The sequence below is a fragment of the Gorilla gorilla genome, chromosome 2 (assembly GCF_029281585.2).
Source record: "Gorilla gorilla gorilla isolate KB3781 chromosome 2, NHGRI_mGorGor1-v2.1_pri, whole genome shotgun sequence".
In the NCBI taxonomy this organism is placed as follows: Eukaryota; Metazoa; Chordata; class Mammalia; order Primates; family Hominidae; genus Gorilla; species Gorilla gorilla.
In genome coordinates, this window is record NC_086017.1 from 190,764,895 (window position 1) to 190,790,429 (window position 25,535).

Sequence of the window (25,535 nt, forward strand, 5' to 3'; positions counted from 1 at the left end):
TATTTTGTGTCTCAGCTGTCCAGTAAGGTAGCCACTAGCCATCTTTGGCTGTTGAGCACTTGAAATGTGGCCGGTGCGGTAGAGGAACTGAATTTTTAATTTAACTTAATTTAAATTTAAATATTCACATGTGGCTGGTGGCTACCATATTAGACAGTGTGGGTCTAGACTATAGCCTCTCAAATGTATATTTTCTTGACCCCCCCCCCCCCCCATAATTCTTCCACAGTAGCCAGAGTGATCTTTGAAAAATGTAGATGAGATCATGGCACTTCTCACTTTAGAAGCCTCCAGTGGCTTTGCTTCTTTCTGCCCAGTGTGCACCCAGCTCTCCCCTGGCGTGCCAGGCTTCCTTGAGCTGACCTTTGCAGCCCTCTCCTCCTGTACTGTCGCCACCTTTTTCTCATGCTTCTCCAGCACCCGGCTGGCTTCCTACCCTCAAAGCAGTAGCCAAGCCTTTTCTGGAGTTGGGACCTTTGCACATGCTTTTGCATCTGGAGAGGGTACTCTTCCTTCTTTGCTTGCCTGACTGCTCATCATCTTTGAAGTCTCAGCCTCCTAGAGACAACCCTGTCCCCCATCTGTATAAAGACCCCAATCCTCAGGCTCCTCTTATCACTGCTGGAAATTATCTTCGATGTCTCTTTCTTGCGTGTTGCCTGTCTCTCTTTACTAGGACTTAAATGTCATTAGGGCACCACCCTTGCTGGGTCTCTGATGTCTTGCATTGAGAGACTGAACACATTACTTCTGCCGCTCACCCCCATGGCCTTCTTTTGCCTCTAGAGAAGACATCACGGCCTCACTCTCATGGCTTCTTTTCCATTCTCCACATTGACCATCCCCTTTTGTAAACATGAGTGGGAGCCAACTAGAGTACAGTGTTCCCGATTAGTTTCATTTTTCCCAGTTGTAATCACAGTCTCATTTGCCTCCCTGAGGTTACACTCCTTATCACCTCTATTTTACTTGTTCCTGAATTTCCTCAGCTACAAATCTCAAGATATTCTCTTATTAATCTCAAATTATTGGCCGGGCGCAGTGGCTCATGCCTGTAATCCAGCAATTTTTTAATTTTTTTATTTTTTTTTGAGACAGATTCTCGCTCTGTCACCTAGGCTGGAGTGCAGTGGCATGATCTCGGCTCACTGCAACCTCTGCCTCCTGGGTTCTAGCGATTCTTCTGCCTCAGCCTCCCGAGTAGCTGGGATTACAGGTGTGTGCCACCATGCCCGGCTAATTTTTGTATTTTTGGTAGAGACGGGGTTTCACCATGTTGGCCAAGCTGGTCTCGAACTCCTGACCTCAGGTGATCCGTCTGTCTTGGCCTCACAAAGTGCTGGGATTACAGGTGTGAGCCACCATGTCCGGCCAATCCCAGCACTTTCGGAGGCCAAGGTGGGTGGATCACTTGAGATCAGGAGTTTGAGACCAGTCTGGACAACATGTTGAAACCCCATCTCTACTAAAAATACAAAAATTAACCAGGTGTGGTGGTGGGCACCAGTAATCCCAGCTACTTGGGAGGCTGAGGCAGGAGAAACCCTTGAACCTGGGAGGCAGAGATGGCTCCACTGCATTTCTGTGCGACAGAGTGAGACTCTCCCAAAGATAAAAAATAAAAATCTCAAGTTATTGCCACCATGCTTTACTTTGAGTAGTGGGAATATACAGCCCCCATAAAGCTGTGTGGTTGGGAAGCCAGGTTTGAGAAAAGGGAGTATATCTAAATACATTCAGTTGAAAAACTTTTATTTATATTTTAATTAAAAAATGAATCTATGTTCCTGAAGAGAAATTTAAAAATACCAGAAGAAAACAGGAAGAAAAAAAATTCCCACATTGTCTCCCCATGCTAACAACATACACCAGGAAGAGCATGCATGTCATGTATAACATTATACATCGTGTTTTGTTACCTGCTTTCTTAGCCCAAAAATACTATGTACTTATTTTTCTATCAGTAAATACTCATCCACAAGTCAATTTTAAATAGCTGAAGAGTGTTACATTTCATGGAGGTACCATAAATTATTCGGCAAATCTGTTCTTGGGCATTTGGGTTACTTCTTTTTATAATCACAAGCAGCTCATTTGGTTAATTTTTTTTTCCTTTCCGCTCTTTTTTGAGTCGATGTTCTAGAAAATATGGTGTTCTGGTCTTCTTGGCCTTCATTTTCCAAGGGTGTGTGAGTCACCGTCTTCCCGCGGTGTTAGTATGTGATTTGTCCTGGCGTGGATTTGTTGTGACTCCATCTACCTACATCATGTTTCTCTTTGCAGCAATGACCGCTTGTTTTCCACAGGAGACACTGTTCTGTAGTTATAAAAACAAGTGTTACGCAGCGACTGTTTCCTGAGCGCGTTGCTCACATAACTCATGCTCCCTTCCTGTCTTCCAGTGGGAAGGCTGGTTGCCAAGAAAACATCATAGTAAACAAAGTTCTCTGAACACCTACCGATTGACAATGTAGTGTATTTTTATTTAAAATGACTATTCACTTGCTACTCTGAAACATCTTGCAATCTTGACCTTTATATTTGCCACCGTTTTAACATTCTTTTAAATGGCAGGCAATATAAAATCAGTGACTTTGTCTTTGATGTTATTTCTGAATAGTACATAGAGGGATACAATACAAAGTAGTAAATGAATGGCTAAGTATATACTGTATGTATATTGAAATGCATTGAAGACAGGATTTTAACAATACATGGGGCTTCTAATGCTGCTCCTTTCTTTTTCTTTTTTCTTTCTTTTTATTTTTTTGAGACAGTGTCTCGCTCTGTTGCCAGTCTGGAGTGCAATGGCGCGATCTTGGCTCACTGCAATCTCTGCCTGCCGGGTTCAAGCAATTCCCCTGCCTCAGCCTACTGAATAGCTGGGACTACAGGTGTGTACCACCATGCCCGGCTAATTTTTTTGTATTTTAGTAGAGACGGGGTGTCACCATGTTGGCCAGGATGGGCTTGATCTCCTGACCTGCCTCCCAAAGTGCTGGGATTACAGGCGTGAGCCTCGGAACCCGGCCAGTGCTGCTCCTTTCTTACCGTTTGATTATGGGGCTGGAGAAGTTGTCAAGGGAAATCATTATAGAGCCCTGTGCAATATTTCTTGACTGTCTTCTGATTTTGGATGTCAAAGTCTTGCATCTTGGTCAAATTTCTGGTTAGTGCATCATAAAAATGATCATTAGAATCCTATTTAGCTTAAGATTATGCACAGAACTGCACATTGGTGATTCTGGGCTGGGTGTCCTCTGAGCACCGGAGCCAGGTAGGATCCAAGGTGGGACAGTGGTGCAGAGAAGGCAGCCACTTTCCTGAAGAACCATGTGAGACTGGCTTGGTTACAGCAGGTGGGAGAGCTGGGGCAGTAGGGTTCAAGTGTCCAGGCTGCTAAGAGTGACTTCAGCCAAACAAACCTGAAAAGCTAGAATTTCTGCTGGTGCCTCAGGCTGTTTTTCTATGCGTGGCCATGAGTTTTATTTTGAGAATTCCCATTGTTGAGTCGTGCCAGAGACTTTAAGTGGAAGCTGTGTTATGATGCATTTTAAATTCAGATCAGAAGGGCACTGAGGAATAGTTTGAGAGAGAGAGAGACCCAATAACAAATAGTGGAGACAAACACTATCATTCATCCTACAAAAGTTTGTTCAATCCTGCCCTGTAGCAGGTACTGTTTTTGGGATTCAGTGGTGAATATGACACAGTTTTCCTGCCCCCCTGCCCTGTACCAGGTACTATTTTTAGGATTCAGCAATAAATGATACAATTTTCCTGCCTTCAAGGAACAAATGTGTATTTCAGCTTCTAAAGGTACTGGCGGCAAACTCAAGGAAGCCTGGGTTTCTCATAGCGATAGATTTCAATGAGCATGACACTGACTGTGAAATGAAAGCAGATTTAGGGTCAAGGACTGTCAGAAGAGGGGCTGAGCAGGGAGATGTGGGAGTAGTTCCTGGGCAGAGACTGGCAGAGTGTGGCGTTTGGGAAGCGCCTGCAGTGAGGAGGCATTGATGGGGTTGCTGTGAAGGCTGCAGGCCTGACCTTGTGTCCTGAAAGTCTTTTAGATAATGCTTTCCTGGCGGGTGAGACACTCTTAGACTTGGGCCGAGTTCACCTAGCCCTAGACAAGTGCTACCTAAAGTGTGTCAGCTGACTGGGCTGAGAGATGAGTACAACACTAAGAGTAGTGTTTCGAGATTTCTTTCTTTCGTTTTTTTCTTGAGACGGAGTTTCGCTCTTGTTGCCCAGGCTAGAGTGCAATGGCGCGATCTTGGCTCACCGCAACCTCCGCCTTTCGGGTTCAAACGATTCTTCTGCCTCAGCCTTCCTGAGTAGCTGGGATTACAGGCATGTGCCACTACGCCTGGCTAATTTTGTATTTTTAGTAGAGGGGGGGGTTTCTCCATGTTGGCCAGGCTGGTCTCGAACTCCTGACCTCAGGTGATTCACCCGCCTCAGCCTCCCAAAGTGCTGGGATTACAGGTGTGAGCCACTGCGCCCAGCCTGTTCTGAGATTTCTATAGCAACTTGACATTGCAGCCACAGCCAAGCGTGTGACCAGTGGATCTGTTTGCCCAGGACATAGACCGGTTTGGGTTTTGTGGAACTTAAGGTGTGTGGTGAGTAAGACCATATCTGGCTGGAGCTTTGAACTAGTCATGTGCAGTGGGAACATGTATCTTTCCTTAACAAATGAAAACAACACAAAACAAAAAACAAAAACAACCTCATCCATCGTGGCAATAGTTGGAGAAGCACCACAGTAGACCAAGCAAGACTCATTACACACAATTCATAAATTTGTCTTTTTAAATAATGTTGCAGTATTTTCTTGTGCTTATATGCCACAATTTCTTAACTCCTCTATTTGGGGCCATTGCTACATTATTTTATTATAGATAGTGCATGTGTGAATATTTTTGCACAAATTAGTTTTTTTTAAATTCTTCTCTCGGGCCTGTACCCAGAGGGGAAATACTGTGTCAAAGGGTCACTGTTTTTTTGCTCTCTAGAAAGGCTGAGCCGATTTATATTGTAGGAGAGGATATGTGGGTTTTCTCTGTGGCTTCAGGCTGTGCAATTTTAACAGTTTTTGCTGGTTTATGAGGCATGTACCTGTGCCTTGAGATTGTTTTAATATGCCTACTTAAGGAGGTTGTGAGGATGTGATGGTTTGATTTTAATATTTTCTCACATTGGAAACTAAATGGTTTTTTAAAAAAGTCTTTCCTAGCACTTTGGGAAGCCGAGGCGGGCGGATCACAAGGTCAGGAGATCAAGACCATCCTGGCTAACACGGTGAAACCCTGTCTCTACTAAAAATACAAAAAATTAGCCAGGCGTGGTGGCGGGCGCCTGTAGTCCCAGCTACTCGGGAGGCTGAGGCAGGAGAATGGCGTGAACCCGGGAGGCGGAGCTTGCAGTGAGCAGAGATCACGCCACTGTACTCCAGCCTGGGCGACAGAGCGACACTCCATCTCAAAAAAAAAAAAATTCTGAAGTTGAACTTGAATGTTGACATTCCCTTTTAAAAGTGGGCTGAATATATGAGTCTGCTCTTTTTAGTTTTGTAATTGCTTATTTCTTGGATCTATTTGGACTTTATTACCATGTTTCGTATAAGTTGTAGATCTAGGTTAATTTTCTTCTATACTGATGTTAATTTTCCTAGTAACTTTTATTGGTGATTCTTTTCTGCATTTTTGTATTTCCTGTGATTTGACATATATTAAACAGTTGTCTTAGAATGAATATATTTGTGGGGCCTCCATTCTTATGCTACCATTAATATTTTTAAAAAATTTACCCAATGCTATATGAGTTTTATCTGTAACCTATTTTATTTTTATTATTATTATTATTATTATTATTATTGAGATGGAGTCTCGCTCTGTTGCCCAGGCTGGAGTGCAGTGGCATGATCTCAGCTCACTGCAACCCCTGCCTCCCGGGTTCAAGGAATTCTCCTGCCTCAGCCTCCTGAGTAGCTGGGACTAGAGGCGTGTGCCGCCACGCCTGGCTAATTTTTGTGTTTTTTAGTAGCAATGAGGTTTCACCATGTTGTCCAGGCTGGTCTGGAACTCCTGGCCTCAAGTGATCTGCCCATCTTGGTCTCCCAAAGTGCTGGGATTACAGGCTTGAGCCACTGTGCCCAGCCTGTAATCTATTTTAATTTGATAGAGCTCTCTACCACCATTACTTTAAAAAAAGTTTTATTTTGTATTCTGCCTGATATGGTTTGGCTGTGTCCCCACCCAAATTTTATCTTGAATTGTAGTTCCCATAATCCCCACATGTCGTAGGAGGGACCTGGTGGGAGATAATTGAATCATGGGGTTGGTAACCCCCATCCTGTTCTCGTGATAGTGAGTGAGTTTTCATGAGATCTGATGGTTTTATAAGGAGCTTTTCCCCCTTTGCTCAGCACTTCTCCTTCCAGCCGCCCTGTGAAGAAGGTGCTTTTCTTTCCCTTCACCTTCCGCCATGATTTTGTTTCCTGAGGCCTTCCCAGCCATGCGGAACTGTGAGTCAGTTAAACCTCTTTCCTTTATAAATTACCCAGTCTCGGGTGTTTCATTATAGTAGTGTGAGAATGGACTCATACACTGTCCTTTGATTCTTCCAGTTGCATTTCACTGTCATCTTGAACCTGCCTGATTGCTTGGCTGCCCTTTTGTCCACATGGAGGCATGCGCTTTACCATGCTTTCTTGGGTGGTGATCTTAGTGAGAAGATGGCTGGTTAATGAGAGGATGAGATTGAGGGTTTGAAACTGTGAGTCAAGAAGCTTAGCTTGATTGTGGGCTGTATACCATTCTCTGTGCTTTGGTCACAAGGAAATTGGGAGACAGTTATCCACATAGACTTTTTATCAGGATTGAAAGAAGCTGTTGGGAGCAGAGGCCATCAGGTGCTGACTCTGTATGTGAAAGACAGTGTATGATAGGACCAATATTTAGGTATTAATAGAGCAAGAGAGAAGAAAGCATGGATCATTAGACTGGGGTGTTTGTTTGTTCTATATGTGACAGGTTTGAAAGGGTTTTCTGTGTTAATGTTCCCTGAATTTTTAGAACTACTGGTGAATGCATTGGGCAGTGCCTCCCTGTCAGCACTGGCCATGTAAAGGGGCACACAGTACCTCTGTGGCCAGCCTTGGTGTCCAGTGGAACATGCCTGTTGATTTTTTTTTTCCTCGCTCTATTGCCCAGGCTGGCGTGCAGTGGCATGATCTCGGCTCACTGCAATCTCTGCCTCCTGGGTTCAAGCGATTCTCCTGCCTCAGCCTCCCAAGTAGCTGGATTACAGGCACCTGCCACCACGCCTAGCTAAGTTTTGTATTTTTAGTAGAGACTGGATTTTACCATGTTGGTCAGGCTGGTCTGGAACTCCTGACCTCAAATGATCCACCTGCCTCGGCCTCCCAAAGTGCTGGAATTACAGGCGTGAGCCACTGTGCCCGGCCACCTGTTGATGTTATAATGAAATCCTTCCTTATGTGGCCATTCCTCTCTGAGTGTCAAATAATTTTTCTCTTTGAGTATGGACTTCGTGACATTATCAAGCGGCTTCAGAAATTGCGAATTCATGTCTGGTATGTTAAATTTCTGGCCGGGTTCAGTGGCTCACGCTGTAATCCCAGCACTTTGGGAGGCCGAGGTGGGTGGATAACAAGGTCAGGAGTTGCAGACCAGCCTGGCTAACATGGAGAAACCCCGTCTCTACTGAAAATACAACATTAGCCGGGTGTCGTGGCGCATGCCTCTAATCCCAGATACTTGGGAGGCTGAGGCAGGAGAATTGCTTGAACCCGGGAGGTGGAGGTTGCGTTGAGCCAAGATCGCGCCATTGCATTCCAGCCTGGGCAACAAGAACAAAATTCAATGAGAAAATAAAATAAAATAAAATAAAATAAAATAAATTTCCATCAGATTCCCTAATAAGTAAAAAACTCTTGACAATGAAATTAGCAAAGACTATGATTACTTAAGAAACTATAAACTCTTGGATATAGAGTATTTCTATATTTTTCTTTAGAAAAATACTGTCCTTGAACATTTTTGTTCTTCTGATTGCTAATTTCTTGGTTCTTCTACTAGTTGCCTAGTGTTTTTTTCTGACAGATTAATATTTGTTACTCCCAGCCTATGTGGCTGTCAGACTCACTTATTCTTCCTCCTGCTTGTTTTCCCCAATTATAAAATGATTCAGATAATGAGATAATAATAATTAGCCCATAACGTATAATAAACAACATTTATGTATTGCCATATAGCACAGAAAGCACTTTGATATATTTCACCCCCTTTAAATTTCATGCAACTCTGTGTGGTGGGAATTATTGCTACGGCCATGTTTATAGAGGAGAACACTGGAGCTCAGAGCCCTATATGGCAGCCTGCCTTAGGCCAGAGAGCTAGCTGGTGACAGAGCATGACCTCTGTTACAAATCGCATATTTTCCCCAGTAAATCTTCTGGTTCGAATTCATTGACTGAATTACATTTTATTGGAAGAGAATGGAACTTTTTTTTTAAAATCACAATGGATTTAATGAATAATTGACTATTATAGTGATGCAGTATGTTTTTCTTAAGAGGTCTATCTATCCAAAGAACATGTTTATTTAGAAAACTCTTGAAAATACTTACCTAATCTGTTGATTAAATGCATGTAATGTGTTGTCTCTAGTTGAAGGACTTTTCTAATTTTATTTAAATGATTTCATGTAAAGGTAGAAAAGTTATCCACAAGCACAAGCTATATTATAATTATAAGCTTTTTTGGATGCTATTTTTTTTTTTTTTGAGACAGGGTCTCTTTCTGTCACCCAGGCTGGATGGCACAATCATGGCTCACTGCAACCTTGACCTCCCTGGGCTAAAGTGACCCTCCCACCTCAGCCTCCTAAGTAGCTGGGACAAAAGGCTGGCAAATTTTTGTATTATTATTTTTTTGTAGAGACAGGGTTTCTCCATGTTGCCCAGACTGGTCTTGAACTCCTGGGCTCAAACAATCTGCCTGCCTCAGCCTCCCAAAATGCTGGGATTGGATGCTGTTTTGAAGTCAAGCTTTAAAAATTTCATTTGCAAGTGTTTGTTGCTAATGTCCGAAATTGCAGTTGACTCTGGTCTATTAACTTGTATCCTGTGATCTTGCTAAATTCACTTATTGCTCTTACTAGTTGTTATTTTCACTAGTGTGTGTAGATTCCTTAGAATTTTCAATATGGACTGTATTGTCATTAGGAAATAGAGACCACTTTACTTCTTTCTTTGTGATCTTTGTACCTTTTATTTATTTATTTATTTAGTTTGCTTATTGCAATGTATATGCTACAGTAGGAGGCACATGCTTGAGTTAATGCTGTTAAGTGTTCACATTGTGAGAGGACTGTTTATATCCTCACTTAGAAATTCCAGATACAATGTTAGAGAATTTGATTATTAGAAAATTGTTTAAGTTAACAATCTTTATTGGAGTTTTAAACAATTATTGGAATTTTAAACAGTTTTTTGGAATTTTAAAAATTTTATTGGAATTTAAACAAATTTTAAACAAATAAATTTTAAACAAACAAATTTTAAACAATTTTTATTGGAATTTAAACAAATTTTAAACAAAATTATTGGAATTTTAAACAATTTTTAAATATATTTGTAATAAACATCAATGTTTGTTTTGATATTGTACTTTGTGCTCTACTGAAATGCACTGTAAGGAATTTTGTAAGGTATTTATTGGCAATTTTGACAGGCATTCAAAAGTTAGTTTTACATTATTTTATTATTATTATTTTTATTATTTGGACAGGTGAGACTAACCATAGCTTAAGAAAATCCACTTCCTTTGAGGAAAGGATGGCTAATTTTGTAGCCCAAGTTTACAGAAAAGCATGTTAAGCAAAGTGAGAGAACACAAGAGATGAAATTAAGATAGAAAATCAAGTATCTAAAATTCAGACATATCCTTGACTGTTCATTGTAGCAGTATGTCTTTAACTAAATAATATTATGTGCTTTGAAATGTGGCATAGAGGGATAAAAGGAGAAATAGATTCAACTCTAACACTTCCATGCTGTGTGAACTTGGGTAAGTGACCTATCCTTAGTTTTTTTTTTTTTTTTTTTGATACTGTTAAGTAGAAATAACAATAAGCAACTTGCAGTGGTTAGCATTAGAAATAATATACATATACATAAGATGGGCATGGTGGCTCACACCTGTAATCCCAACACTTTAGGAGGCTTAAGTGGGCGGATTGCTTGAGCCCAGGAGTTTGAGACCAGCCTAGGCAACATGGCAAAACCCTATCTCTACAAGAAATGCAAAAATTAGCTGGGTATGGTGGCACGTGCCTATAGTCCCAGCTACTTGGGAAGCTGAAGTGGGAGGATCTTGAGCCAAGGAGATTGAGGCTGCAGTGAGCCGGGATCCTGCCATTACACTCCAGCCTGGGGAACAGAGTGAGACGCTGTTGAAAACAACAACAACAACAACAACAACAACAACAACAACAAAAAGAAAGAAAGAAAGAGAACAATATACATGAAGCATATCAGACATGCAATAACATGCATTATAAGATTTCATCCTTTATTATGTACTTATTGTTATTACAGATTGAGTATCCCTTATCTGAAATGCTTGGTACTAGAAGTGTTTCAGATTTTTAAATTTTTTGGATCTTGGAATATTTGCATTATATTTACTAGTTCAGCATCCCTAATCTGAAAATCGGAAATCCAAAATGCTCCAAAATCTGAAACTTTTTGAACAGCAACATGATGCTTTAACAAAAATGCTCATTGAAGCATTTCAGACTTTTGGATTAGAGATATTAAAGCTGTATTTATTACATTTTTTTCCCCCAAGACAAAGTCTTGCTTTGTCACCCAGGCTGGAGTGCAGTGGCACTTATCTCAGCTCACTGCAACCTCCGCCTCCCAGGTTCAGGCGATTCTCTTGCCTCAGCCTACCGAGTAGCTGGGATTACAGGCACGCACCACCACGCCTGGCTAATTTTTGTATTCTTAGTAGATACGGGGTTTCACCATGTTGGCCAGGCTGGTCTTGAACTCTTGACCTCGTGATCCGCCTGCCTCAGCCTCCCAAAGTGCTGGGATTACAGGCATGAGTCACCGTGCCCGGCGCTACATTGTTATAGTTTATTCATGAATACTGTCAAATATCATGTGTCACCAAAGGAAGGGAATAATATCTTTGAAGAACCCTTTCCTGCTAAAAGGACCTAAAACTTTGCATTCCTCACCAATGAATGAGGAAGAACGATGATAAAATATTACAGTGAAAATTTTGCCAACTTTCTTCTATCTTTCTCTTCCTTTGCTCTATTGTCAGACAAGCATGTTTATTTCCTAGAGCCTCTGAGGTGAGAACCTCACTGTGAACCTAGCCAGCATTTGGGAAACGATTGCTCGGCTGTCCATAGGAGCATTTGGAGCCAGGGCTGGGGTGAAGCCACCGCTGTGGGTGTCTGTGGAGCTGCCGAATAGTCATTGATGATGACTACAGTGTTGTGACCAAGCGAGTTACAGAGAAACGCCACACTTTGAGACAAATTAAAGAGTCCTTTATTAGCTGGCGACCGAGAGGCAGCTAACGCTAAAAATTCTCTCGGCCCTGAGGAAGGGGCTAGTTTTGTTTCTATACTGTGGTCTAAATAGGGGAGGGGGGATTTTAGCTGAAGCAATTTTTACAGAAGCAGAACTGGCAAAAAGTTAAAAAATTAATTGGTTACAAATGTAGTTACAAAAAATAAACAGTTCCAGGTGCAGGGGCTTAAACTATCACAGAGATAAATGCAGGGGTTTTGGGTGCCATCCACCGAGCGCGTCCTCAGGAGCTGGCGGTGCAGCTTGCCTCAATATCTTATCAGTAGGTACATTCCTGGACGTGCTTTGAGTCAGTTTACACTAGTTACGCCTTAACGGAGGGGGGTGAAAGGGGGCTGCAAGTGAAGAAACTAAAATGGAGTCTGTCCGGCTCTCTGTCTGCTAGGAGAGAGTCACTTGGGTTAAAACAAGGTAGGGTATCACAGCAGGAGCCTCGGTGGCCCTTTGCCAGGCCTTGTCTTCAGCATTTGCCTTCCTTCCCTTTCCCTCTTTCTACATCTGACTACTGGGCTAGGTGTCGTCGGCTAATGTACTTTTTCTCTTTCTTCTAGAATTCTGAAGGTGGACTCTATGTATGCATGAATACATTTTTGGCCTTTGGAAGGGAACATGTTGAAAGACATTTTCGAAAAACTGGACAGAGTGTATACATGCACCTGAAAAGACATGTGCGAGAGGTGAGAGCGGCACTTTCAGAGAACTGGCCTTGATGTCTTCCCTGTAACGTTGTCTCAGTGTGCTTTCTCACGTGGAAATTTGACCATGCCCACATAACTTCCGATTCCCTTTGACGATGAGAAACAAAAACAGCACTGCTTGCAAAATCCAGAGAGTCTCCCAAACCTTATCGTAACCAGTTTTATTTTTCTTCCTCTAAACTTCTGATTGGTGTTTTTAAGAATACATAGATTGACTAATTGGAAAAAAAAACCAAAACTAGGTTTAAAAATACAGAAAAGTACAGAGACACCCATGGATCCAAAAATCATAAAAAAAAAAACCATTTGAATGTTCCTGCTTCAGATTTGTTTTGTTTTGTTTTTTAGTATAAGAAATAGAGCTTCCTTAAAAATTCAAGTTCCTTTTGTCCCTCTCCCTCGCCAGAAGTAACCACTGCTTTGAACTTTTTCTGTGTCATGCATGCCATTATATTTTATTAACAAATGCATATTCAAGAACAATATATAGTATAACTTTATATGTTTTAAAGATGTAGATAAATGCTATCATACACCTACCTATAATTCTGTGAAGAGTTTTTCCCCTCGGCATCCAAATGTTTCATTTCTTTTGGAATCTGTCCATGTCGAGATACATCTGGATGTATTTAATTCATTTCAATAGTTTGGTTTTTCATCTTATGAGTACCTTGTAATTTATTTTCTTCTCGTATTGATGAACATTTAGATCGTTTCTATTTTTTGCTACTGTAAAGAATGCAGCAATTAACATTTTTATACACTTCACCTGGGGGTACATGTGCCAGATTTCTTCAGGAAATAGATCTAGAAGTGGTAGTGCAGGCTCATGTTATGCTTATCTTTGTTTTTACTAGATAGTGCCAAGTCTCTCCCCAGAGTGATTGTACCTATTTACACTCTGATCTGCAATAATTATGATTTCTTGCTTTCCCACACCCTCACCAACCCTTGGTCAGAGTTCTGTTTTTGCCAATCTAAGGATTGTGAAGTGGCATCTAAATATTTGGCACATCTCTTTGTACTTTCTATTCTGTTGTTTTTTTTTTCTTGTTGGATTTGCCTATTTATATTTTTGGCCTATTTCTTTATGGATTTATCTTTTTCTTATAAGTGTGATGAGTTATTTTTACATTCTGGATACCAAACCTTTGTTTGTTACATACTAGATTTCCTTTGAGTCTGTGCCTTACTAAATTTCCTTTGAGTCTGTGGCTTGTCGTTTTACTTTGTTTATGAATTATTTTGTAGAATAGAAGTAGTAAGTTTTGAATTAGTTAGATTTATTAAACTTTTTGTCGTATGAGTTGTGCTTTTTGTATCTTGTCTAAGAAATTGTTTCCTACCTCAAGGTCATAAAGACATTTTATACTAGTCTGTTTTCAGTTGCTGATAAAGACATACTTAAGACTGGGGAATTTACAAAAGAAAGAGGTTTAACAGACTTACAGTTCCATGTGGCTGGGGAGGTGTCACAATCATGGTAGAAGGCAAAAAGGAGCAAGTCACATCTTACGTGGATGGTAGCAGGCAAAGAGAGAGCTTGTGCAGGGAAATTCCCATTTTTAAAACCATCAGATCTCATGAGACTCGTTCACTATCATGAGAACAGTGCAGGAAAGACCCGCCCCCATAATTCAATCACCTCCCACCGGATTCCTCCCATGACATGGGGGAATTGTGGGAGTTATAATTCCAGAGGAGATTTGAGTGGGGACACAGCCAAACTATATCACATTTCTTACAGTTGTTTTTAAATTTTTATTTAAGTGTGTGTTTTAACATTTTAGGTCTTTAATCCATCTATAACTTATTTTTGTATTTGTATGAAGAATGGGAATCTATTTTTTCATATTGATAACCAGTTGTTTCACTATTCATAGAGCAGTACAACCTTTCCCAGTAATTTATAGTATCACCCTTTTCGTTTATTTATTTATTTTTTGAGACGGAGTCTCTGTCTGTCACCAGGCTGGAGTGCAGTGGCGCGATCTTGGCTCACTGCAACCTCGGCCTCCTGGGTTCAAGTGATTCTCCTGCCTCAACCTCCTGAGTAGCTGGGACTACAGGTGCGCGCCACCATGCCCGGCTAACTTTTGTATTTTTAGTAGAGACAGGGTTTCACCATGTTGGCCAGGATGGTCTCAATATCTCGACCTCATGATCCGCCCCCTTCGGCCTCCCAAAGTGCTGGGATTACAGGTATGAGCCACCACGCCTGGCAGTATCACCCTTTATACACACACACACACACACACACACACACACACATTTTGTTTGTTTTTTGAGACATGGTCTCACTCTATCACCCAGGCTGGAGTGCAGTGGCGCCACCACGGCTCATTGTAGCCACAACCTCCTGGGCTCAAGTGATCCTCCCACCTCAGCCCCCCAAGTAGCTGAGACCGCAGGCATGGGTCACAACATCTGGCTAATTTCTGTATTTTTTGTAGAGATGGGGTTTTGCCATGTTTCCCAGGTGACCATGGTGCTCCGTCTTGTGCTCCTGAGCCTAAGCAATCCACTGGCCTCAGCCTCCCAAAGTGCTGGGATTACAGCTGAGAGCCACTGTGCCTGGCTACCCTTTTTATATTTTAACTTGCTGTTCACATTTGGGTCTCTCTTCACTCTCTCAGTTGTGTTCTGTTGATCTTATTCGTCTGTCTCTGCATTGGTATGGCAAGCCTTGATATCTTTTAGTGCAAGCACTTTTTCCATGTTTATTTATTTTTCTTTCTTTTTTTTTCTGATGCTGTGGTTGAAGCCATATTTATTTTTTTTTCCAGAATTTTCCTGGGTATTTCTAGCCATTTATTTTTCTATATGGGTTATGGAATTAGTTCATCTAGCTTAAAAAATCCTATTGGGATTTTGATGACAATCACATTGAATTTATAGATTAACCTATAATCCACATCCTTGTGTAAGCTCTGTGAGGGCGGGGACTTTCTTTAGTTTTGTCCACTGCTGTGTCCTTAGCACTTAACAGTGCCTAGCATATAGTAGGTGCTTCATAAATATTTATTAAGTATTTAACATAGCATACCTCTTTTTTCACATTTCCTTTTTGTCATTCAATAATTTTTGTAATTTTTTATAAAGGAACTCATATTTTGTTAGATTTTTTTTAGTACCCTATAATTTTTTTTTTTTTTTTACCATTACTGCCATCCTTTATTTTTTACACATTAAGTGGTTATTGATGGTATTTGGAAATATTGTTAATTAATAAATGTTGATTTTATATTTAGCAATGCTGTTCAACTTTTACTTTAGTTCTAATAGTTTGTGCGCGATTTTGGATCTTCTCAATGGTCAGTGCTGATTTGAAGTTTCTCTAATTTCTCACCTTAGCCTTCCTAATACAGTCTCTGTTTAAGTTCCTAACAAAGAAGAGGGGGAGAGCAGGAGGACGAGAATGAAGAAAGGCCAGAAAGTCAGATAAGGCATAAACTCAATGATTAGGTTCAAAATAATTTTGACTTGCTACTGAATGATTTCCACTCACTAATTCTGTTAGGTGGTACCTAATAATTCTTGTGAAGTCTGTTTTGTGACTTAATATAAAATGATGAAATTTTAGAAAACTAAAAAAAAAAAAAGAAAGAAAGAAGCAGAGGCGCAGAGACTTAGTAACTTGCTCAGGGTCACAAAGTTAGCAGCAGAACTGTGGAATGCTGGTAAACTTGTACAGTTAGCTCTGCCTCTGGAATTTCAAGTTAAATGTTTCACTCTCTGACCAAAATTTCTACTCGTTTTTGCTCTTTCACTCATTTATTCCTATTTTGATCATTTGTTGTAGGTCCTGAAGACCTTCAGGCCCGTGACTTGTTTAGCCTACTTCTCATGATTCAATTTTTTCAACATTCTGTAATCCACAGCACCCTGAACTGACTTTTATTCTCCTGTCTTGCCTCCTTAACTGTCCTCCAGAACTCCAAACAGTTGCTCCATTGATGTCACTGTCTACTTCCATGCACAGACTGCTGGAAACCCCACACTATGATGGATTTGAGCGTGTCACATTTTGGGCCTTTCCTCTTCCATTGCGCCTTCTCCCTGCCCAGCACACCTTCTAGTCTGTATCCTGTCCCACTCCCGTGAGTGGCCATTCTAACCTTTGGATGCTTTCCTTAAGCCTTTTCTATACATTCCTTGGTATCCTCATCATACTCATAAAATTATCTTGACTTGTACTTTGCAGGAAGAAAGGGAATCCCTGGACAGGAACTCACTTAACTTATTCCTTGTGTCCTGGAAGCTCACTCAGTGACTCACACCTGTCATCCCAGTGCTTTGGGAGGTCAAGGTGGGAGCCTGGCTTGAGGACAGGAGTTTGAGACCACCCTGGGCAACATAGTGAGACTCCGTCTTGACAAAAAATAAAATAATTAGCCTGGAATGGTGGCGCATGCCTTAGTCTCAGCTACTTGGGAGGCTGAGGCAGGAGGAATACTTGAGCCCAGGAATTTCAGGTTACAGAGTGAGCTATTATCAGGCCACTGTACACCTGAGCAACAGAGTGAGACTCTGTCTCTTAGAAAAACAAAACCAACACCACACAACCATCTTTCTAATTTGTGTCCTTCTTCAGTCATTGCATTCTTTTATTAAAAGCTTCTTTAAAAACTTTTCTGATCTGGTCTGTACTACATCTGCCACTAAGACTCAACATTGCAGTCTGATCTTGTTAATCCACTAACACTGGCCAGGTTGTCAGTCACCTCTTAGGTGTCACACTTGGTGGATATGTTTTAGTTCTAATGTTACTTGACTTTTTGAGTATTTGCATGTTTGAGCTTGTTTTCCTTTGGAACTGTTCCTCTCCTGTATCCTTTGACACCATTCTTTCTTGGCTTCCGCTTATCCTTTCTCAGTTTCTTTCACCAACATCTCTTCCTTTGTTTACCTCTTAGTTATCGGCATTTCCTAGGATGCCATTTGGCCATCCTGTCTTCTTCCTCAGAAGGATACTTTTCTTCATCAGGGTTATCCATATTTTTGTTTAACCACTTTCTCTAAGCTGATGACATTCAAATTAATATCTCTCTGGAGGTGAAGATCTGATCATCTTATTCTGATCTGGATTTTTCTACTCCAGCATTTCATAGGTACTTCAAGGTTGGTGTGCCCAGACTGGACACAGTATTCTCTTGCTAAAAAATTTCCTTCCTCTTCAATTCTGGAGACCTAGATATTCTTTGATCTGCTTTCCCTCTGTGTCTTACTGGTGATCTTGTTACCTGGGCTTCCCAAATAGCTCTGAGGTCCACCCTGTCTTCTTCATTCCTGCTGTTCTTGTCTGAGTGCTCATTATCCTTAAAAGGACTAGTGCTGGCCAGGTGCGGTGGCTCACACCTATAATCCCAACATTTTGGGAGGCTGAGGTGGGTGGATCACCTGAGGTCGAGAGTTCGAGACCAGCCTGACCAACATGGAGAAACCCTGTCTCTACTAAAAATACAAAATCAGTTGGGCGTGGTGGCGCATGCCTGTAGTCCCAGCTACTCAGGAGGCTGGCGCAGGAGAATCGCTTGGACCTGGGAGGCTGAGGTTGCGGTAAGCCAAGATCGTGCCATTGCACTCCAGCCTGGGCAACAAGAGTGAAACTGTCTCAAAAAAAAAAAAAAAAAAAAAAAAAGGACTAGTGCTGTTGCTTCCTGACTAACCTTCCTTCCCTCAAACTTGCTGCCTTCAATCCCACGCAGTCTGCACACTGCTCCCAGAGCCATCTTTCCAAATGCACATATCTATGGCACACTGGCACTTAAATCTCTGATGTTCTCCCCCTTCTACAGGATGAAGTCCAAACTCTTTTGCATGTAATTATAAGGTACTCATGATCTGGAGCCTGCAGCCTTTCTAACCCTCACTCTTATTTCACCAAGTTTGTGCTCCAGACATAGCAAATCACTTCTTCCTTCTGGAGCACACTGTGATTTTATGCTTTTGTGTATGCTGTTTTCTCTGTCTAGGATGTCTTACTTCTATCCCCACTCCCCTCTTACCTGTTTTACTCCCTGTAATCAGGACATCCATCCATCCATCCATCCGTCCGTCCGTCCGTCCATCCATCCATCCATCCATCCATCCATCCATCCATCCATCCATCCATATATCCATCCATCCATCCGTATATCCATCCATCCATCCATTCATCAATCCATCCATCCATCCATCCATCCATCCATCCATCCATCCATCCATCCATCCATCCATCCATCTATCCAACAAATATTTACTCAGTAGCTGCTATATGCCAGGATTGCTGCTGCTCTTACCAGCCCTGCCCACACCCTTTTCCTCAGATGAACTGCTCATTTCCTCCTTACGATATGATTGTGCCTTTTTTGAATCTTTCTTAGCACTCATCAGAATCTGTGGTACCATTTGTTTACATATATGCTCCCCTACTATGCTGGCTAGCTCCTTAAAAGATGGAACATGTCTTCATTCAGTTGGCAGTCTGAGCTCCAGCATAGAATCTGACACATGGGCACAATCATATTTGCTGATGGAGGAGTTTTATTTTCTCAAACCTTGTTGATTTTGGTTGTTGACTGATGCAGAGGTGATGGTCTTTAGAAGGAAGTTCTACTTTTTTGCAAGTCTAAGATGTGAATCTCACAGTCTGGGACAGGCTCGTGTTCTAGCAAGTTTTCATGCAACCCCTCCTTGTTATCCTTCCGGCATCATGCAGGAAGGGAGGAGGCAGTAAGACTAAAATAATTAAAAGGACACCATACAATTCTGTAGAGAGATTTCAGGGGACCTCCAGGATTGTTAAAGGTGCTTTGCAATAGGTTTTATTTCATCCCTTTTTGAAGCAGGTAAGTGGAAAGGGGGAAGAAAGAGGCTCTGAGATAATAGAGGAGCGACTCTAAGAGAGGAGATGTGCATTTAGCATCAGTATTTGGAGGGACAGATTTTTGAGAAAGTGTTCTGTAATGCAGATTCCTAAGATGTGAACTGTAAACCTGTAGTAGAAGCTGTAAAAACTTAATGTGAGAATCACAAGGATGAGTCAGCCTTCAAAGTCAACTATTAAAATGTGAGAAAGCAGACTTAGGACTCATGAGAGGACAAACTGAGAAGCAGAAAATGCGCAGCAAGGTCTCGACACCTGTGGCTGCTTGGAATGATGCGGCGTTAAACCCACACATGGTGGTCTGCTGGAAACATGCTTTTTTCTAGTAACTGAAAAAACATACACTGTGGAAATATGGTTTTGGCATTATACTTGATTTGAGAGTAAAATGTTTTGTGTGAGCATCAGGTGAATGGCCTCTTTTGTATTACCACTTGATGGGCATTTTATTTCATTACTGCTGATGGCTTCCATCATAGGTAGAAAATACACGATGCTGGGTGGGGTGCAGTGGCTCACACCTGTAATCCCAGCACTTTGGGAGGCCGAGGTGGGCGGATCACGAGGTCAGGAGTTCAAGACCAGCCTGACCAACACAGTGAAACCCCGTCTCTACTAAAAATATTAAAAATTAGCCGGGTGTGGTGGCAGCCGCTTGTAATCTCAGCTACTCGGGAGGTTGAGGCAGGAGAATCGCTTGAACCCGGGAGGCGGAGGTTGCTGTGAGCCGAGACTGCGCCACTGCACTCCAGCCTGGGCGACTGTGTGAGACTCCATCTCAAAAACAAAAGACAAAAAAAAAAAAAAAGAAAATACACGATGCTTACGATGGCAAACATAGCCACTTGTTGGTGCTCCAAAAATGTTTAGGGAGGTTAGATTGAGATTTCATATGACCAGACTATCAATGACTATTGATATTTATTAAGCCTTTCAACAATAGTTGTTAGGCATGCCCAGGGCCAAGCACTAGAGACCCACTGGGTAAGCAGGAGAATAAGATCCTCACCTTCTGGAGCCCCATCTTCTTTCCTGAGTTTTTCAATGTCAGGCCTGGACTCCTGCCCTCTTGGGAGCAGGTGCTGATTTGAAATTTAAGTATCGACTTCACCTTCATCCCTGGTTTCCATTTCTCTTTCCAGAAGCGCTTTCTTTATAACTTAATAAAAATAAGCAGGTGGATTGCATTGCCCTTCACCTACCTGCATTAACCTGAGTCAGTTCCCTGTTTATCCTGGAATTGCTAATCTAGATGGAATATTTCTTCTTGGCCTTCTGTAAAAACTAGGAACCTCTGAGATGTGCTTTTCCCCCACAAAGATGTTTATTTTATAGGCTGCATTTTAATGATCTTTTGTTTTCTTTTCAGAAGGTAAGAGGGGCGTCTGGTGGAGCGTTACCAAAAAGGAGGAATTCCAAGATTTTTTTAGGTAAATAGTTATCAGTAGCATGCTCAGATTTTGTGTTTGTGTGTGTGTATGTATGCATACTCATGTGCATCTTTGATTTAGAGTAATAGGTTGTTTATTGCTGTACAATTTAAGGATGAGAGGCACAGATTTAAGGCCCGCCTCCACTTTGCGTTTACCTACCAGTGAAGTGTGCTTTTAGCCCTCTTAGTTGGGTTTAGTGCTTTGAAGCAATTATACTTACAGTGACTTGAGAGTAATTATAATTCTGCTTCAGTTCTGTTTATTGCTTGCTTTATTTTTATTTTTTGAGACAGGGTCTGGCTCTCTTGCCCAGGCTGGAATGCAGTGGCGCCATCTTGGCTCACTACAACCTGCGCCTCCCAGGCTCAAGCCATTCTCCAACCTCAGCCTCCCAAGTAGCTGAGACCACAGGCACACACCACCACGACTGGCTAATTTTTTGTACTTTTTGTAGAGATGGAGTTTCACCATGTTGCCCAGGCTGGTCTGGAACTCCTGAGCTCAAGCGATCCAACTGCCTTGGCTGGGATTTCAGGCGTGAACCACTGCACCTGGCCAATTTTTTGCCGGTTTTCAATAGCTGGCTCTTGCAGTGACTCACGCCTGTATTCCCAGCACGTTGGGAGGCTGAGGCAGGAGGATTGCTTGAACCTAGGAGTTTGAGATCAGCCTGGGTAACATAAAAAGGCCCTGTCATTACCAAAAAATTAAAAAATTAGCTGGGTGTAGTGGTGTGTGTCTGTAGTCTCAGTGACTTGGGAGGCTGAGGCAGGGGGATCACTTGAGCCCAGGAAGTTGAGGCTGTAGTGAGCTATGATTGCCACTGCACTCCAGCCTGGGTGACAGAGCGGGGATCCTGTCTCTCAGAAAAAAAAAAAAAGAAGTCAATTTTTTTCTTTTTCTTTCTAAAATTAGCCAAACTACAGACTTCATTCAGATTTCATAATTTTTCTCCCACTCATGTCCTTTCTTTGTTACAAGATATGATCCAGGGTTCCGCATTGTATTTAGTTGTCATGTTTCTTTAATCCTTTCCAGACTCTGATCATTCTTCAGTTTTTCTTTGTCTTTAATAATTGTGACACTTTTGAAGAGTGCTGGTCAGTTATTTTGTAGACTAGACCTCAGTTTGGCTTTATCTGATGTTTTCTCATGAAAAATGTGAAGTATGTACGTATGCATTTTTGGAAAGAATCCTACAGAGATAGTGTGCCCTTCTTAGTGCATGGTATCAGGGGTACATGATGTTAACATGTTGTCATACTGGTCATGCTGAACTTGATCATTGTTAAGGTAGTGTCTGCCGGGTTTCTTCACTGTAAAGTTATAGTGTAATTAAGAAATATTTTCAGAGTGATACTTTGAGACTGTGCTAAATATTTTGTTTCTCCTCAAAGTTTTGCTCACTAATTTTAGCATCACTGGACCTTGCCTGCAATAATGATGGCTCTGGTGTTTGACTAATGGTGATTGGAAAATTTCCCTTATTAGAAGGGCCAGTTTTGTTTATGCAAATGACTACTGATTTCTATATCATATAATTATGGTCATATTAAGCTTCTGATAGGGTTTTCTCAAGCGAAAAAGTGGTTTGATAATATTTGACCAAACAAGTTTATGTGCCTAAATGCCTCAGATTATTGTTTGAAAGGATTTGCAAAATCGTTTCCATAGTATGATTTCATTTTTGTAAAAAAATTCTATACATACATATACATATGTATATACAGATATAGACATGTATATGCATGTATGCATGCATGTATGAATGTATATCTGTGTGTGTGCACACACTTCTACACACACATACACATGTGTACATATATAACTGGGAGATCAGAAGAGTCTGGAAGAATACTCCAAACTGTTAATAGTAGCTCTTTCCCGGTAATAGAATGGAAGTGATTCTGATTTTCATCTTTTTGCTTCTCTATATTTAAACTTTTTCTGTAACAAACATGTTACTGTGATGAAAAGACACATGAATTATTTGAAAAGTGAAGCCATTGAAAACTGTTGTGGAGCTGAGTTTCTTTCCTGGTTTGATTCTCAGTTACTCTGTGCTGGATCCAACCTTGCTGTCTTCTCCTGCTTCTCAGCTCATGCTTTTCTGTACGAGGCTTATCTGCAGTTGGTTCTTCTACCTTGGTCAATCTTCCTTACTTCTCAACCTGTCTTTGGACCACAACCCAGTTTAACCAACTAAACCCAAACCAAGCTAGCATGAACCCCAACGCTGAAATTATTGAATATCTTCTGATGCTTTGGTTATTAGTCTTCCAGCACCTTTGCACTAATATAGATCATATGATTTCGTTTGAATTAAGTAACGTCAGCAGGTTCTTCTTGAAGGCAGAACTAACTAAACATTTTGACTTACCATTGTTAATTTTTATTATTTTCTTTGGTTGAATGAAGAAGTTAACTGACTTTGGCCTTTAATTTTTGTGTCTTCTTTTTGTAAGACCTGGAGGTTTGATTTTTTTCTAGTGATTATTTTGGTTGTAGAGGATATTGTCAGGAAACTGTTCTAGAAATTAATTTGAAAGTTAGCACTGAGGTTTTGTGCTTCAAACTGTGTGGACCCCTTCCTTCCATTCTTCCGTAGGGGACTACCTACCATTTTGTTTCAGTGAGGCTTTTTCTACAGGTTATTCTCTGTATTCAGGCAAGATTTCATATCTTAGAAAACCACAAGGTGCATATAGAATTCACAGCCCCCAAAAAGTGTTCTATGACTATATTAATTTAAAAATGAATGCCATTAGCCCCACATTCCGTTTCTCCCTATTGTTTTATATCCAGGTTCTTTACAAATTTACCTCCGTCATCCCAGTAGGAGTTCTTTCTTTTTCTGTTTTTGAGACAGGAACTCATTCTGTTGCCCAGGCTGGAGTGCAGTGCCACAATCATAGCTCCCTGCAGCCTCACCCTGCCAGGCTCAAGTGATCCTCATGCCTCAGCCTCCCAAGTAGCTGGGACTACAGGCACACACCACCACACATGGTTAATTAAAAAAATTTTTTTAAAGTGATGGGGTCTCACTGTGTTGCCCAGGCTGGTCTTGAACTTCTACGCTCAAGCAATCTTCTGACCTCAGTCTCCCAAAGTGCTGGGATTACATGTGTGAGCTGCTGTGCCTGGCCAGGAAGTTATTTTTTACAGGAATTCATTTTTTGCAAGTTCTGATTTAAAGCCCCCTCAACTGGTGCTTCTCATCTCCTAGGAACAGGCACTTTTCTCTTGTCACATTGGTCCCAGCCCTGAGTTAATGTGACCTATAAATTAATTTCAGTGATGGGCTGTGTATTAGGGTTACATCTGGTTTATGTAACGGTAAATTTAAAACACTAGTAACTTTGTTTATTTATTTATTTATTTATTTGAGCCGGAGTCTTGCTCTGTCACCCAGGTTGGTGTGTAGTGGTGCGATGTCGGCTCACTGCAACATCCGCCCTCCGAGTTCAAGCAATTCTCCTGCCTCAGCCTCCCGAGTAGCTGGGATTACAGGTGCCCACCACCACGCCCAGCTAATTTTTGTATTTTTTTTTTTTTGTAGAGACGAGGTTTCACCATGTTGGTCAGGCTGGTCTCGAACTCCTGACCTCAGGTGGTCTGCCCACCTTGGCCTCCCAAAGTGCTGGGATTACAGGCGTGAACCACCACACCTGGCCTATTTATTTTTGAGACAGCATCTCACTGTGTCACTCGGGCTGGAGTGCAGTGGCATAATCATGGTCACTGTAGACTCGGCCTCCTGTAGGGCTCAAGTGAACCTCCCACCTCAGCGTCCCAAGTAGCTGGGACCACAGGCATGCGCCACCATGCCTGGCTAATTTTTGTATTTTTCTGTGAAGACAGGGTTCTGCCATGTTGCCCAGGCTGGTCTCAAACTCCGGGGCTCAAGTGATCTGCCTGCCTTGGCCTCCCAGAATGCTGGGATTACAGATGTGAGCCACTGTGCCCGGCCGATTCTGGTAACTTTAAACAAGATAGATGCTTATTTTGCTGTCATGTAGAGGATGTTGGGAAACAGTAAGTGCGGTGATGTGATGGCCTCATGTTCACCAGGGATCTAGGCTCTTCCCATATTCCTGCTTCACCCTCCATCCTGGCCCATGATTTCCAACCTCATGGTCACCTTACAGTCCAAAATGGCTACTGGAACTCCAACCATCACATCCTGATTCTGGAAAGCATGAAAGAGGAAAGGGGAGGCCGGACGCAGTGGCTCACGCCTGTAATCCCAGCACTTTGGGAGGCCGAGGTGGGTGGATCACCTGAGGTCAGGAGTTCGGCAGCCTGGCCAACGTGGTGAAACCCTGTCTCTACTAAAAATACAAAAAATTAGCTGGGCATGGTGGCACATGACTGTAATCCCAGCTATTTGTGAGGCTGAGGCAGGAGAATTGCTTGAACCTGGGAGGCGGAGGTTGCAGTGAGCTGAGATCGCACCATTGCACTCCAGCCTGGGCAACAAGAGTGAAACTCCATCTCAAAAAAAAAAAAGAAACAAAGAAAAGAGGAGAAAGAGGAAGGACAAAATAGTCTAACCTCCCAGCAGAGTCACCTTGCCTTTGTCAGCCTTCTCACAGAGCCCCCAATCAGTTTACGCCTCTCTGGCAGAACTTGGTCACGTGGCCACATCTAGCTGCACAGGAGACTGGAAAATAAAGCCAACCAACGGGCTCCACTGAGTAAAGTTGGGGTCTCTTATTAGGAAGAAGGGGACAGTGGGTATTGGGAGGCAGCTAGTAGCCTCTGCCACAGACTCTTTCCCTCAAAGGGATGCTGGGATTGTTTCCTCATGGAGAGGAAGATAACTCAGAGCTCTCTTGCAGTTTCTCTGTTATTTTTTGGCTAGGAAGTACTATTTCACTGGTACTGAAATG

General features: G+C 41.9%; 1 protein-coding gene across 5 annotated transcripts in view; it reads left to right on the plus strand.

Moving 5' to 3' along the window:
* The window catches only part of USP13 (ubiquitin specific peptidase 13), a 134,404-nt gene that overhangs the window by 16,353 nt on the left and 92,516 nt on the right, over nt 1-25,535 (plus strand). For 2 of the 5 annotated variants that reach the window (XM_004038064.5, XM_063704406.1), the window contains exons 2-3: nt 12,196-12,321; nt 20,580-20,640. The exons of 1 other annotated variant lie outside the window; for it this stretch is intronic. In XM_004038064.5, the coding sequence (XP_004038112.4) occupies nt 12,196-12,321; nt 20,580-20,640 (187 nt within the window). Of the gene's footprint in view, nt 1-11,825; nt 11,907-12,195; nt 12,322-20,579; nt 20,641-25,535 lie in introns of those variants that run through there. 2 more of the 5 variants (XM_055381815.2, XM_055381813.2) reach the window with 2 other exon arrangements.